General features: G+C 39.7%; 1 protein-coding gene across 2 annotated transcripts; it reads left to right on the top strand.

Moving 5' to 3' along the window:
- Positions 1–1,727: 1,727 nt before the first annotated feature.
- ccm2 (CCM2 scaffold protein) lies at positions 1,728–16,385 on the top strand. 2 transcript variants are annotated; one of them, XM_026142542.2, is made up of 10 exons: positions 1,728–2,122; positions 9,916–10,089; positions 10,290–10,373; positions 11,229–11,412; positions 11,561–11,697; positions 12,051–12,186; positions 12,378–12,435; positions 12,545–12,671; positions 12,801–12,939; positions 15,132–16,385. In XM_026142542.2, exons 1-10 carry the CDS (start codon positions 2,093–2,095, stop codon positions 15,434–15,436), a joined length of 1,374 nt encoding a protein of 457 aa, XP_025998327.1. In that variant the 5' UTR covers positions 1,728–2,092; the 3' UTR covers positions 15,437–16,385. The 2 variants fall into 2 exon arrangements, with proteins under 2 accessions (XP_025998327.1, XP_025998328.1); XM_026142543.2 differs by lacking the exon at positions 1,728–2,122 and adding an exon at positions 9,138–9,289.
- Positions 16,386–16,512: the final 127 nt, after the last annotated feature.

Below are 16,512 nucleotides of genomic sequence, written 5' to 3'. Positions count from 1 at the left end.
CTATATATCTGTAATGTCTTCACATGCATGTCTCACATTTTTGTCAGATGACTGTGACTGCAGTCGGACTTTTTTACCAGCTGGGGTAAGAAGGGAAAAGCTGTTTCTGAATGTGACCCATATAGGTTGGGATTAGTAAGTAAAAGTAAGCACAACTGTATGTTCGAGAAATGCTTCACAATAGAAATGTACATCCTTTAGTTGAGCTTGTTTAAACCCTGCACACACATGCACACACATACACATTGGCTCTCCAGAATACAAGACAAAATGCAATAGTTTTGCAGATCCACTGCAACTGAATTAAGTAAGTGTATTTTCATATTTGAACATAGACTGCTAAAGACAACTGGTAAAAAAAATAGAGAGAGGGAGCGGAAGTGGAATTTGTAAGTTAGCTCACTTATAAATGAGTGAACAGTCTCTAATTTTTAAGGAGATACACAAAATATCAACTAACACTCCAGAAAAAAAAAAAAACACATTACAAAAAAGTTAAAAATTGATTTGTATGTTATTGAGTTAAATAAGTATTTGATCCCCAAGCAATCCAATTCCATTTTATTTATATTGTGCAAAATCACATCAACCTTGAGTTTCCCTTAAGGAGCTAAGCAAAACATGGCTTACTTGGTGGGGAAACCCTTTTTGGGAAGGATGGCGGTAAGACATTTCTTGTATAGCTGGTCACTCAGGGGGAATTCTGGCCCACTCCTCTTCACAGAAACTCTCTAAATCCTCTAGGTTTCTAAATAAATTCAGTAATTTTTAAATGTTTCATTTTAAAAACCCCAAAATCGATCAATATGTAAATATTAAACTACTGGAGTCAAGACGTTTCCTACATGAATGACAGCCCATTCACAGACACTTGCGTAAGTTGCCTGTAGCATGAAGTCATAGCTCATGCACAGGTTTAACTCTGTGCACACAGAAATGTTTGATTTACAATTGTTTAACACTCTTAATACATACATAATTCTGCACAGTGAGGGTCAAAGAGAAGAAACAGCTGAAAATTTAATTAGAGAAACAAATCACTGATGACCAGTTCCTCATAGTGTGAAATAACATACAGCAAAGAATAGCCATCACCTGCTTTATTCACGTGTTTGGGAAAACAGAGCCTAAGTACCACCATTGAGCTGTCCCTCTGTTACAATCCTTTCTAATCCTGCTCCTCCTCATCACTCACAGCAAAAACTTTAGCATCTTTAACTTTGCAACCTACACCTCTGCCTCTGTAAACGATGCATCATAGCTGGTCTTAAGGCTGCGTGACAAATCACCCCTGACACTCACCTCCACCCCATGTCCGCACTCTCATTTTCGGATAACTAAAAGCTCTCAGAGTCATCAGCTGTTAGTCAATCTAATCTCTGATGACTTCACGTCAGTGGGCTATTGTTTAAAAATCCAGTGAGATTTGTTTTTGACAAAGAAGGCTCAAACTCGATTTTAAATAATTTAATAAATCCCGGGCAAAGAGGAGTACTATATGAAGCAGTAAACGTAAAGCATTAAAACAATGAAGAAACCTACCAGTTATATAAAACGCAAACACCCTCTAAGCTGAGCTGAGATCATGTTTCCATAATTCATTTTTCACTGCAGTTAATAGCAAATTACTCCGTTCATGAAGTTGGTTTCTCCCATCAGCCGGCAGCATTGACAGCTGTAAAGCACAACAGCTGCCCTGTTTTGGTTTGTGCAAAGCAAAGCAAGGCATGCTGGGCCTGGATTACAGTTAAACGCCCAAAATGGCGGCACGGTTGAAAAGTTTTGACTGTTTTGTTGGAGTTTGTCTTCTTCACAAACTATTTCTTTGACTGTTTAAACTGTACGGAATCGGCTTCATTTTTTCCACAATGGTGGAGCACCGGGATTTTTTCTAATGGTTGAAGAGTTACACAAGAATTAGCATGGCGTTTTGGTATCAGCTCAAAATCGGGCATCACTTTGCCAATGCTAGGCTTGGCTAAGCTAGGCTAGCAAGCTAACTGGTCTTAGATGAGTGCTTGGCTAAAACCTTCACGTCTCACCTGCGTCTATAAGCTGAAGTGAATATGAAGATGAAATTCTTCCCATAGAAATGGAGGATGATGTGAAAAAAGTAAAAAAGGTAAGTTGGACAATTTGCGCACTTTTATAGCAGGTTGACTACCTGCTACCTTATTACCTAAGCTAGCTGAGCTGGTAACTGGCTAAGATAAGTAGCAAACTATCAAGTAAAGTTTAGCTTACGTTAGCTGGCCAGCGGACCCGGGAATCAATCCCAATACCACTCGGACTGATAGACTGTGCTTCCAATCAGCCGGCGTCACTTATAAAAGAATAGAATGTGCAACGTACCGAAAGGATTATAGTAAGAAACAAGTAAAGTTTGGGAAGTTGTAAAGGATTTGTTCGCTTTATATTTTCGTGCGCTTAAATGTAGTGGATGTTCGCTATGGAAAATATGGTGTATTAACAATTAGGCGAATATATTATTGGATATTGGGCTTTAAACAGCGAGCTTGATGCTGGTATACCTCAGTGATATTGTTCACCAAAAAGCTAACGAAAGCACAACCGAGTTTCCCAAAGCAATAGCTCGTTGATATGGCAGGCATGGGTCTGCTGTCAAAGGCAGCTGTTATCAGTGTCAGTCATTCTAAAAGGAAGAAGCACCACTTGGTCGTGCCAACAAACCTGCCCTCACACAGTGATACACTGATACAGTACATGCTCCCGTTTGATATGGAGGCAGGTCGTTACAGTAAACACACGCAGCAGATAGTTGTTTGGGAGACACTCCTTTTATCCTGTTCATTAGAGCAGACACAGGGAGGGCTTTTGCTCCTGTTCTGTTGGCTGGAACAGGAAGAAACGGGATGGCAGGACATGAAAAAGAAGTATAATGAAAACTGAGATGTCTGACGCTTTGTTATGATTGTGTTAGTCATTCAGCCGTTTTTTCCACGAAAGGGACACTAATGCATCTTCCTATCTAATTCAGCTTCCTCTTGATGCAAGGGGAAATTTGGGAAGAAATCCAGTGTTGCCCTAGATGGTTTGTTTTCTCAAGGACATGGTTTTCCAGCAATGATAACATACCAGAATGTGCACATAGCCCGATAAGACATAATTTCCACTGAACCTTACACCCAAAATATCTGATCACTAATGATTGTCCAGACTCCAGTAGGATGCTTTTTAACCACAATTTTGGATTGTCATTATGTGGAAGTTCCTTTTACTTCTCATTGCAAATCTGCATTATGAGTGGACAGTGTTCAAACAGCTGATCACCTATTTACCATGTGGTGCAATGTTACTAGGGTTTAAAAATTTAAACATGAGTTGTGCAGTTCCTGTTTGTACCACTTGGTGCTGACTGTGGATTACATTTGGCTGAGATTTATTTTATGGAAAAGCTCAGTTGCCTAAATCGATAAAGTGTTGCTATTATTCTTCTGACTGATTCATTAATGGATCCTCCTTGTTAGTATATTTGTCAGATAGTGAGGCATTAAGGCAGGTATTCTGCAAGCAAAGTCTTGGTTAAAAATTACCGGTATGTCCCTTAGAGGAACATTATAGTGTGAATATGCATTGTTTTGAGTTTCTGTCATCCCTGATTGGATGAACTGCTGTTTCATCCCCTTAGAATTATACGTTTTTTTTATGGATTCTGACCAGTTTTGAGATATTATGTTTTCAGGTTTTTGCAGTCCACATCGCAAAAATTACATGTGGAATAAGTCTTACTCCCATATGATTATGACACACACCCTATATGTCTTTTAAATCTATAGTCTTGAACCCTGTCAAGTGTATAGCTTTTGAACAAGTGAAATGCAGATAAACCTTTTAATTCTACAAACTTATTTTTCTTTGGAAACATTAGGTTCGTTTTACAAAATGTGAAATCAGATTTTCAAGTAATTATAAATGGTTAACTTATAATTAAGTTAACCATTTAAAACCATAATTATAATTAGTTTTAAAATATACAATTAGTAATGTAACTGTCTCCACAAGTATGATTAAATCAAATGTAATGCATTCTGTGACAAGACGATGCTTAAAAGAGTGGCATCTTTTCAATAAATAAATGAATGATTGAATACAAATTGTAAAAAAAACAAAACAAAATGGCACATTTCAATACCCTCATGCTAGCCAACTGAGCACCAGACTCATTTCGCTTCCTTTCTGGTTTCTTTTTATTTTTATTTTTTTGCCTGTCCCGTTTGGCTCTTTTGCCATCAGAATTATTGTCTAAAGGCGAAGAAAGATGCTCAACGGATTTACTTTACCAAATTGACCATCCCAGCCTTGCCGTAATGGTCCATTTGATTCACCTTTTATTGTTTATTTTATTTTCACTTGCTGAATACGGGACAGACTTGACTGGAGGAAAGAAGGGGAGAAAGAAAGAGGGAAAGAGAAACAGCTTTTCCATAACGAATATGACAGTAAATACTAAATATTAAACATTATTGTGCAGCACATAAGCTCAACAGAACACAGTGTGCTTTGAGGTAGGAGCCAAAAAGGGTGTAGTTTGTGGGTGTGATCACCTGTGTGTACACCTGTGAGCATGGACGCGCTTGTTTTTTTTTTTTTAAAAGGTTCCTTCATGTAATGATCTGCTAGAGGGTGTGGGGGGGCCACTGCCCCGTCCTCCAGGGCATGAAGCAGGTATGGAGGAGATCAAAACTCCAGACATCCAGAGGCCCCCAGAACACAAGAGACCAAGGAAGACTAACAGAGGGGCAGCCGCGCCACTGTCCCAGAAAGAGCTGAGGAGAGTCCCAGATGAGGGTTCACTCAGCAGCCACGGAGCAAAAGCCAGGGAGAGTTGCAGTGACGCGCCTGTGAGCTCCGCCGGCAGCCAGCTGTGCCTGAGTGACCGAGCCCCAGGCCGAGAGGCCGGGGGCACCCCACCTCCGAAGTGGCCCGAGCGAGCCCCAGGCTCCAGGCCCCGATAAGCGGCCGCCAAGGAGTGAGCCGGTGTGTACCTGGACGCCCATCCCCAGACACAAAGAACCACCAACGCACCGATGTCTGAGGGAGTCCGCCACTGGCAGGGGAAGTGGTGGTGGGTGGAGATAGGCCTCCAAACCTTGGAGGGCCTGAGATGTCCCCAGGGAGGTGGCGTCTGATACCAAACCTGACATATAGACACAGACATACAGGCACACACAGACACAAACATCCATTCCCACCCTCATGCTCTCATATGCACTTACTCCACACTCAACCAACGTGGAGACAGACATAAAGAGACGCTGTAAACACGATCACACTCCCCAAGCGTACTCTACGAACCGGGACTAGGTACCCTTGCCCCTGGAGGGGGGAACTGCACCCAGACCCAGGTGGTGTTACCCTTTTCCCTGCGGTGGGGAGAGGCAGACCGCCCCGACTCCACAGCAGCAGGGAGGCTTCCTTTCTGGTTTCAACATGTCATCAAGTTCTTATTGGCTCATAGATGGCACCTTTTAATGCAAAGTTAAAGAATCCTTATGGAGAGACTTTTTTTTTTCCAAAGGTGCAATTGAAAAGTTAAAAATGAAATACTTGCATTATTTTTAAGTTGTCAGGGAATAAGAATATTAGAATAAGTCAAGTTTGACAGAAGTGTCAGATTGGACCTTATGATTCTAAAGGGGACACGATGAAGATTACACCTTTTATGAATATTTCATGCAGAAATTCTAGTAAACCTCAAGGGTCCTCGAACTTTTTCCTACAACTGTATATGGTAATGTTCTTGAATACTTTACTGTGAATGATTATTTGTAGGATTTAATTGTTATTCTTAGGCCGCGTTTCTGAATAGGTCTCAGTGAATTGAGAATGCTGGCTTCTCTTACAGCTGGTCTAGGTTTTCTTGCATTGTTTTGAAGTAAATGTGAAAGTCTTATCTATACTCATTATTGTCACACCCCACAGAAACTATGCAGTTTCTTCATGTATTTTATGAATAAAAAACACACATCAGCTTGTGGCCATTTACTGGGGTCAACTATAGTCTCACATTTCACAAGTAAAGGCCATAAAATGTTAATGTACTTCAATAGTTGCATACTATTAAATAATGCAGTGGGTGATGGAGCTCGAGTTCTATAGTGACTGAAGGCTAAGAAATATCAGCACGTAAGAAACAACATACATTAACACACACACACACACGTATGTGTGTCTGAGTGAATGTATGGCTTTTAAATTTGCATTTAGTTTGTCTCTTATGTGCTGATATTTCTTAGCATAGATATAAAAAAAAAAGCCAGGTTTGTAACATGAGTTTTTGAGTGGCACAGTTGGGAGTGGGTGAGATGGCATCAAAATATTGTTATAATATTTCAAGAAAATTTGTGATGATATTTCTGATTATATAGAAAACAAGATGCTGAATAACATTGAATCAGTGACTGCAGCTCACCGGTAGCAGCATTTATTTATTGCTGCAAACAAAATCAAGGGGATTTCCATCCTTTTCAAGTGTCACCGATGACAGACTAACCCTTTCAAAGTGTGACTGTTATTACCACAAGTCACCAGCAGCAGCGTTAAAGTGCAAGAATACGAACAGCATAAGTCAATGGTAAAGCATAAACGTAGCCTAGGTAGTGTGTTCCTTGGAGATTTTCAGTAAAAAGATAACATAACTGCTTAATGCTTAACTATAGAGATTGACAGACCATGCGACTTTCGCGCATTGCATGTTGGGTACGAGCATTTTCAGATCTAATAGAAATCAAATGAGTGTTTCGTAATTCATTCAATTCATTGTCTTTATTTATAACTGGCATTATTGTCTCATTCTATTATAGAATCTTACAGGAAAGACGCAAAATTGTATTCCATTATGCTTTATTAGCTGCTTCGGTAAAAAAACAAATCAACAATGCAAAAAAACCCCAAAAAACATTGCAAAACAACATACTGGAAAACAGTTATTCATCACTTGAGTGCTTCAGTACAACCCTTGGGCACATATATACAGGACGTTTCGTGGCTGTAATGATATCACGCTCTCTTAACCGATCAAATCTTGCTGTGGTAGTAGCTTTAAACTCAGTATGACCCCGGTTGATAGAGGGTGCCCAGTCTGGATCGCATTCTAACATTTTGTAGACTGGTTTTCCTACAAAACACAACAAACATTAGCCCGCAAAGCCACAGTGAACAAAGCAGCATAGCGCAACGAATTCAATTCAAATCAATATAAGACTTATTTGTAACCTACATCAACAATTATGTTATGATAAATTACGTAATAACTACAACAGAAGACTTACCTTTGTGGAAATGCTTGGAGCAGACTAACATATGAGCTGGAGTGTTCTGGAACATTATATTTGGTCTTCGAATGGCTGCAATCCAGGCCATCCGTCGGCTCTTTGTTACTTCGGAAACACTGCTTGAACAATTTCTCTTCCACGACGTAATCCGATAAAAACCGATCTCTTTACCCATTGGCTTCCTGTGGCTGTCATTCAACCGGCTATTGCAGTTAATAATACAACAGCTTCTTGCCATTTTTTGTGTTTCTTTTTATTGCTGTGTGACTGTTTTCATGTGAAAGCCTGCGTGCACTAGTACCGCTTGACACTCGTTCCCAGAATTCTTTGCGGTTTTACCCCGGAATGACGTCACATTTTCAATCTCTATAATAATAACTAGCCTTGTAACTTAATCTGAGCCTGCACAATATTGTCAAATATGAAACTGAAAATTATATTTTACCTGGAATGTTGTTTCTTGGGTCAGCCTTCTTAATAGGGTTGGGCGATATGTAAAAATTTTCCAACAATCATCAGTCCATTAATGGACGTTGGGCGACATTCGCACATGCGCAGACTTTTTGATGGGTGGAGCAATGTAGCATGGACTGATTTGCATGTTTATAACACAACATGTTGTGGGCGAACTAATTTCCCCCCCAAAAAATTAAGGCTGTCAGTGTTAATGCAGCTCCATTAAAAAGCATTTGGGCACATTCTGAGGCTCGCAGATGAAAAAGCATGTTGCTAAAACAGTGCTATTATTATTATTATTTTCTGTTGACTGCTTCTGTTAGCTCCATCATTATTAGCAAACTTAGTCATGGGCAAATGAATAAATAAATCGCCCTTGTAAAAACGATCGCTGATGGGCTCAGTCTATCGTCAATAGTCGATATATTCGTCCAATTGCCCAACCCTACTTCTTAACCAGTTCTTTAAAGTCCTCCTTTACCAGCATGTAACTGACTCCGTAATAGATTTTTCCTTTAATTACTTATTTCTGCCAGAGACTATGGCAAAAATGCTTAACTTCAATTAGCAAAGACATACATACACTCACATACCTCCATACATACACACACACTCTCACACAGGGTGTGGCTGTCACAGGGACATATGACGAAAAAAACACAACTGTCACTGTCACTGAAATTCTCCAAAAGCAATAAACTAATATAATGAAATTAATGACATTATCTTCTCAGATCACGAGAAAAGATATAGAAATCTGTTTTAAAAAATTCTAGCTACAAATTTGGGAACTACAAATGACTAAAGTAGTCCTTCTGTTGTAGATGGTGTTTGCAAACTTCTAAATGTCTGCTCTTGATTTGCTTTTATTGTTGCAGAGAAAAGTTTTTACTATTTATAATTTGCCTGTTTAATTAAAAAAATGAACATCTGTCTTTAGATTGCCTGCACTTTTCACCTTCTGAAATCTGCACTGTTAACAGCGTTGCAGATGTCATAGCTGTGGTTAGCTGAGGAGAAAGAGACAAAGTTGTCTAATTCTGTGGTTTAGCAGCAGTATGTATAAATGTGCTTTCAGAGTCTTGCAGAGTCCTGTGACTGTGATAGAAACAAGCAATCGCATTGAAATGTTATTAGTTTTGAGGTAAAAGTGTACCTTTTGAATCACATTTACTAAAATTGCATTCAGCATCTGCCAAACAGTTCTCAAAACTACATGACAAGTTTCCTGCAGAGAAGTGTCTAAATATTCAAAGCATCAATACACGTGTCATTGCAGGAAGCTGTGGTTGCTCTCCTTCCTGTTCTTGTGCTTGAGTATAAAGTCAGAGACACTTCCCTTCCTTTGTGGGGAACACACCCCTGACATCTATACCCCGTGTGCTATACTGAGTGTCTCTCGCCAGTTGGCAGCTGTCATTGCATGTGAGTGGAGGCATCAGGTGATCTTTAGTTTAGGCAGTGTCTGAGCATTTGTGGCCAGGCTGCGAGCTTGTTGCATAGGCGTATCCCCAAAGTGCGGGTTCATGGAGAACGAGGTATGATTTTATTATTATTATTTTTACACGCTTTATCTTTTTTATGCTTTTGAAACATTTTCCAAAGTCGGAGTTAGTTATGTTATGTTAAGTAACTGTTTTTGGGTTTCAAACATATACGAGATCAACACTGGTGTGTAATGTTGTACTACCTATATGCAGACAAAGGAATGAAGTGAAATAAACAGACTTAAAAACAAAGATGTTTGAGAGAGAATGCATGCTCCAGTTAGGGAAACCTGAAAAAGGTCATCAAAATCACAAAACGTATTGTTTACATGTGCTTTTGTTAGTATTGTAGCATAACGTATTGCACAACATTGAGGTTTGTAATTCTGTGGTGTCTTATTTTGGAACTAGCAGAACAGTGAGGGGAAATGGGCTCAGCAGAAATTATAGGCCAGGCGAGAAGAACTGTCAACAAAATTTAACGTAGCTTCCCTTTTTCATACTGAACTCGTAATTCCACTTGCAAGTGTTAGATTGTCACACATGTATTTTTTTCTTATATGGTCTTATAGGGAATTACTACTTGTATTTACTCAAACTTAAAAGGCGAGTTCAAGTTACTGTTACACAGACTGCTGTCCTCTTACTTCACTCACCTTTCTTTCTTTATTCAATAGCCTGGTATCTCTCCGTTCAAGCGAGTCTTCCTGAAAGGAGAGAAGGGGAGGGACAAGAAAGCCCAGGAGAAGGCCACAGAGCGCAGGGCCCTACACACCTTCTCACTCTCTCAGCCTGACCACCGCATCGACCCAGACATCCTGCTCAATGACTACATTGAGAAGGAAGTCAAAGTGAGTGTGATAAGGATGTTTTCTTTGAAGGTCTAGTCGTTTTGTTCACTTATATCAGGTTTGGTCTTTTTGGGGGGGGTTTTTTTGGTTTTTTCTTGGGGGGTTTTTTGCTTTTAAATAATGATTATTATTTTTTTTAATTTAGATTTTGGTGCAACTTTCTCTAATATGAAGTGTTTTTTTTCCTCTATCATTTTCAGTACTTGGGGCAGCTGACATCAGTTCCAGGATACTTGAACCCATCAAGTAGGACAGAGGTCCTGCAGCTAATTGACAATGCGAGAGTAAGTACCTGAGTAAGAGGATTTATCGGAATCTTTAAATGCGATTACTCCCCCCCGTCTCCTGATTTTTCTTTCAAAACTGTTGAAGAGTTATTCCTACATAACTCGCATATACTCAGTGGACAATATATTAAGTACACCTTGCAAGAATTGGATTGGACTCCTTTTTGCCTTTTGAACTACTTTAATTGTTCAAGGCATAGATTCATCAAGGTGCTGAAAACATTCCTCAGAGATTTTGATCCATTTTGACATGACAGCACACAGTTGGTGCATAATGCAAATCTTCTGTGCTCTATTGGACTGAGATCTGGTGATTTTTGGAGGCCATTTAAGTAGAATATGTTACAATATGTTGTGTGTGAATTCTAGCCTCAGTTTCCCGTTCTTAGCTGATATGAGTGGTATCCAATGTGGTCCTCTGCTGTTGTAGCCCAACTTCTTCAAGGTTTGTTGTGCATTCAAAGATGCTCTTCTGCGTACCGTGGTTTTAACACGTGCTTATTTGAGTTACTGTTCCCTTCCAAGAACTCAAAGCAGGCAGAACATTTTCCACTTGACATCAACAAAGCATTTGTCATACAGAGAAGTGCCAGATTTTAGACCATTCTCTGTAAATCCTAAAGATGGTTGTGTGGAAAAATCCCAGTAAGTCAACAGTTTCTGGAAAACTCGGGTTACATTTAGTCACTTATATCGCCTTTCTTCCCCATTCTAATGCTCTGTTTGAACTTCAGCAGGCTTGTCTGCATATCTAACATGAGATGTTTGTGCTAACTGGGTGGTGAATAGTTGTATATCACAAAGTGACAAATGAAAGCATATTTCTTAAATATTTCTCTCCCGGTATTTCAGAAGTCACATCAGTTGGTAGGCCAGCTGACATCAGAGCAGGATGCAGTCGTGAGCTTGTCAGCATACAACATCAAGCTGGTACGGCGAGATGGAGAAGACATCATTTTAAGAGTGCCCATCCATGATATTGCTGCTGTCTCCTACATCAGGGATGACTCATTACACCTTGTAGTGATAAAAACAGGTAAAAACAAAGCTTTTCAGGTTTGACTTTTGCTAAAAGTATTATGGCTATTAAGGATCAGAATCCATGCATAAAAACTGAATAAGTAAAGTTTTGACTATATGTTCATTTTAAATGTGGGTTGTTTTTTTTGTTTGTTTGTTTTCAGCCCAGGAGTCAGGGGGCTCGCCCTGTCCCAGTTCATGTCCTGATCTCAATAAGTCTCAAACTCGGAGCTCCTTGTCAGAAAGTGGAACTGTGCTTGTTGAAGTCTGCTGTCTGCTTGTGCTGGCAGTTGATAATAAGGTAACATTTTGCATGTGAGGCAAACTGCAGACTCCTTTTGAAATGCTAGACAGGGTTTAAAGATCTAAATTGAAGTGTTGGCTTCGAGCCACCTGCAGCACTGTTGAACCTGAATGGGAACCAGCAAAAACCCTGTTTTTTTTTTTGTTTTTTTTTTGGTTTTTTTTTGTTTTTTTTTTGTTTTTTTAATCCTGGTAATTTAAAAAGATGAAACAAGTGTATGTTAATCTACAAACTGTAATTTTTTTTATGATGCATTCATCAATCTCTAAGAGATCATTTTAGTTTTGATGTGTTTTGCATGATAAAAACTGTTTACTAACTGTATTATTCTTTCGTTTTCTTTTTTTTAGGCAGCAGCTGAGGAGTTGTGTCTTTTGCTTAGCCAAGTTTTCCAGATTGTTTACACAGAATCAACCATCGACTTCTTAGACAGAGCCATTTTTGATGGCGCAACTACACCAACCAGACACCTTTCTCAGTACAGTGGTAAAGCAGAAAATTGTTTTCCATATGGACAAAAGTGATGGGAAAATTAACAGACTTTTAAATATTTGGTTTACTTGATAAGAAGCTTAAAAATGTAGGTTGGTGCTGTTTTGTAGCTTTTTAAGCTAATGAAATTTAAGATTTTCCATCAATTGTTAGTCTGTTAATATTTCCTTTTGTTAACCTTAAAGATGACTCTTCGAGCAAAGTAGATGTTAAAGACTCTTTTGAAGAGGAACCCAGCCCACTGTGAGTACACAGCTCAGTCCAGCTACAGTGCAGTTCCATTTTTCTTTTCAAAGTTTTGTCACATCTGTGAAAGTTTTGCTCATCACTTAAGTGTGTTGCGGTCTCTCAGTCAGTTCCTGGTTACAGAAGGAAGCTCTCCATCTGCTTCCACTCCTGCATCTCCTCAGACCAAAACTGCAAGCGAAGGCGAGCTGAGCACCACAGCTGCAGAGCTGCTGCAGGACTACATGACCACAGTATGGCTTTCACTTCACTCTTTTCTTTGTCCAATTCTGTTTGTGAGAATAAGAATATTGAAAGCTATGTTGATACGAAACTGTAATCATTCTTGTTTTTATTTTTTAATTTCCCCCCTCCCTTTCTAGCTGCGGACAAAGCTCTCATCACAGGAGATCCAGCAGTTTGCTACTTTGCTCCATGAATACCGTAATGGTGCCTCCATTCATGAGTTCTGCATTAATTTGCGACAACTTTATGGGGACAGCAGGAAATTTCTTCTGCTCGGTAAGCCCACACTACAACTGAAGATTCAATTATTTTAAACTTCATATCATCAAGTGTAAAGTGTTAGCAGTTAGCTTTTGTACTTTTGCTGAAGTCTTAGTTTGCTATGTGTTATTCTTTTTAGGTGTCTGTGCGATTAATATAGTAGTCACAGTTTATGTAACAGTAGTTACATCCACTGATCTAATTACAGCAATATTTTAAATGGTACATCTTGGAGAAGAGCACAGAAAATATCCTAAAAAGTAAAATACCAACTTCAAGCAACAACATTTTTATGGTACTCTAATATTGATGGTATGAACGTACATATATACTTGTAAAAAGAAAAAAGTAGTTTGTGGTTTTAAGTATCCCCGTTCCTGATTTCTCATCTTTTTTTTTTCTTTTTTTTTCATATTTGTCACACTTTGATGTTTCAGATCATCAAACATTTTTAATAGACAAAAATAGCTCTGGTGTAAAAATAACGTCATACCAACAGTCAAACATGGTTGTGTGATGGCCTGGGGCTGCTTTGCTGCTTCAAGACCTCAATGACTTGCAGTAATCGATGGAACCCTCTCTACTAGAAAATCCTGAAGGAGATCACGTGGGTTTTGCAGCAGGACATACCAGAAAAGCTACCTCTGAATGGCTAACCCATGGCTAATTGTCTTAATTAAAACAATTCTGCAAAGGATCAAGATTCTGAAGTGATGTGAAAGACTTGCCAGTTATCATAAAAGCTTGATTGCAGTTCTTGTTGCCAGAGGTTGCACAACCAGTTATTAGGTTTAAGGGGAAAGTGTGACATGAAAAAAAAGAAATGAGATCTTTAATGGAAGGACTGCCTCCTGTGGGCATGTATCAAACAGTCACCTGTGTTCACATAGACTGCAAGTATCAGGATTTTCTTTTTTTTCTTTCCACTCCTGGAGGACAGCCTGCAGCTTTGTTGGCTAAGGACAGGGAGCTGCTACATGAATTGAACAAGCACTTATTAGAGTGCTCATCTTAGTACCTGTTTCTGGTGAGATTTTCACCAAGATCAGTCAGATCACAGATGGTGCGCTTATGTAAGGCTACAGCAACACCTCAGACATACACGCCAATAGACTGGTCTCAGGGCATGGTGGGACTGAAGGTGTGTGTGTGTGTGTGTGTGTGTGTGTGTGTGTGTGTGTGTGTGTGTGTGTGTGTGTGTGTGTGTGTGTGTGTGTGTGTGTGTGTGTGTGTGTGTGTGTGTGTGTGTGTGTGTGTGTGTGTGTGTGTGTGTGCGCGTGTGCGTGTGTGTGTGTGTGTGTCCTAAGACGGGTGTAACAGATCTTGTGTATTCAATTCAATTTTCAATACAGTTTTATTTAGACAGCATCAAATCACAACAACAGTCACCTCAAGGTGCTTTATATTGTAAGGTAGACCCTACAATAATACAACAGAGTAAAGCCAACAATCATACAACCCCCTATGAGCAAGCACTTTGGCGATAGTGGGATGGAAAAACTCCCTTTTAACAGGAAGAAACCTCCAACAGAACCAGGCTCAGGGAGGGGCGGCCATTAGTCGCAACTGGTTGGGGTGAGAGAAGGAAGACAGGATAAAAAAAAACATGCTGTAGAAGAGAACCAGATATTAATAACAAGTAATGATTCAATGCAGAGAGGTCTATTAATACATAGTGAGTGAGAACAGGGACTGAAGAAGAAATACTCCTCCCCTGCATCATGGGAATCCCCCAGTAGCCTACGCCTATTGCAGCATAACTAAGGGAGGCTTCAGGGTCACCTGATCCAGCCCCAACTATATGCTTTAGCAAAAGGGAAAGTTTTAAGCCTGAGCTTAAAAGTAAAGACTGTGTCTGTCTGCCGAATCCAAATTTCAAGCTGGTTCCACAGAAGAGGGGCCTGAAAACTGAAGGCTCTGCCTCTCATTCTACTTTTAAATACTCTAGGAACCACAAGTAAGCACACAGTCCAAGAGCTCTGATGGGGCAATACCAGTGGCTGTACTATGAGGTCATTAAGATGGAGCCTAATTATTCAAGTTCAAGGATTTTTGAATTAAATTCTGGATTTAACAGAGCAAATGAAGAGAAGCCAATATAAAGAAATATGGTCTCTCTTTCTAGTCCCTGTCAGTGTTTTAAAGTAACTTAAATGCTTCACGTAATAAAATGTGCAGTAATTCAGAGCTTTTTCTTCCTCTTGCAGGCCTGCGGCCCTTCATACCAGAGAAGGACAGCCAACACTTTGAGAACTTCCTTGAGACCATCGGTGTGAAGGACGGCCGAGGCATCATCACTGACAGCTTTGGTCGTTACAAGCGCACAGCAAGCTCTGCCTCAGATTCCACCACCAATGGCAACGGAGCAGCAGGAGGAAGTGGTGACAGTGTTGCCTCGGACGAAGGCCACGAGCCCTCTGAGGGGGATGAATGGGACCGTATGATCACCGATATCAGCAATGACATTGAAGCTCTCGGCTGTAGTATGGACCAGGATCCAGTGACACCTTGACATGGGGAACAGAGGGGGGTAGTTTGGGGAGCTGTGGACATGAACTGATGGCCAGCAGGCATGATGTGAGTGGATGAGATGAAGGTGGTTGTTCAGCACTGACCTAAGATTTGATTTATTGTATTTTCCTCTAATTGTCAAGAGGACGTTCCATAGTCCCTACACACTCAAGGAAAGCCTTAAGTTGTTACTATTAAGTCAACAAATGCACTTATGCAGACCCTGTAGATGAAACGCAGTGGGTTGGATTGTTGGTTTTATAGACTGATTTATTTTAAAATTTTTACTTTGTGCTCATTTATTGGCAGTATCTGCCACTGCTATGAGCAATGTAGCGAATATCTTCAGTCTTTGAAATCTGTAATTTTGAAAATTGTGGATAATCCATCAGAGGACTGTGTACACATTTTAGAAGGTGAAGCATGGGGCTGTTTTGTGTTTGCTATAGATCAGTCAGCTTCATCCACAAAGAGAACTTTGGTTTTCTTCATTCACATTGTGTGTTACGGTGTGTGTAACATTTTGCGCCATTTTTTTCCAGTAAGGTTTGTGTACTGCTTTGTTTTACACTATCATTTGTTATCATTGTTTACTTATTTACATATTTTTGCCTTACTCAAACTGACCGATGAAATGCTGTAAAAACAAATTCTCATTCATTTAGTGAGTGAGGACTGTATTTGACAAAGCCAGTTAGTTGATGGCTGATGTAAATTTATAACGTTTAAAGTCGTTCTTCACATGCAGGTCATCTTGTTATGTTGTGCCTTCACACTGCAGTACTGCTGCCTGCTGTCTGTCACTCACAGACAGATAATTATGAACTGTAACTACAGTTGTTCAGCAAAACATGGTTATTAAATAACAGCTATTTTACACTGATTGTATCTTATTGCAAAATTTACACGCATCTTGATGTTGCATAAAAACAATATAGTATTATCCCTTACCACCTGTCTGCTGCGTTATCAATGTTCACTAGCTCTTCATTTGACCTCTATACATAAGAACTGACACAAGGGGAAGTTTTGTAGTCCAAATATGATCATTTGCTTGGATGCACCTAAGCTGCAGTG

This window comes from Astatotilapia calliptera, chromosome 15 (genome assembly GCF_964374335.1).
Source record: "Astatotilapia calliptera chromosome 15, fAstCal68.1, whole genome shotgun sequence".
Lineage (NCBI taxonomy): Eukaryota > Metazoa > Chordata > Actinopteri > Cichliformes > Cichlidae > Astatotilapia > Astatotilapia calliptera.
Note: the sequence above shows the minus strand (reverse complement) of the source record. Positions and strands in the feature narration are given on the sequence as shown.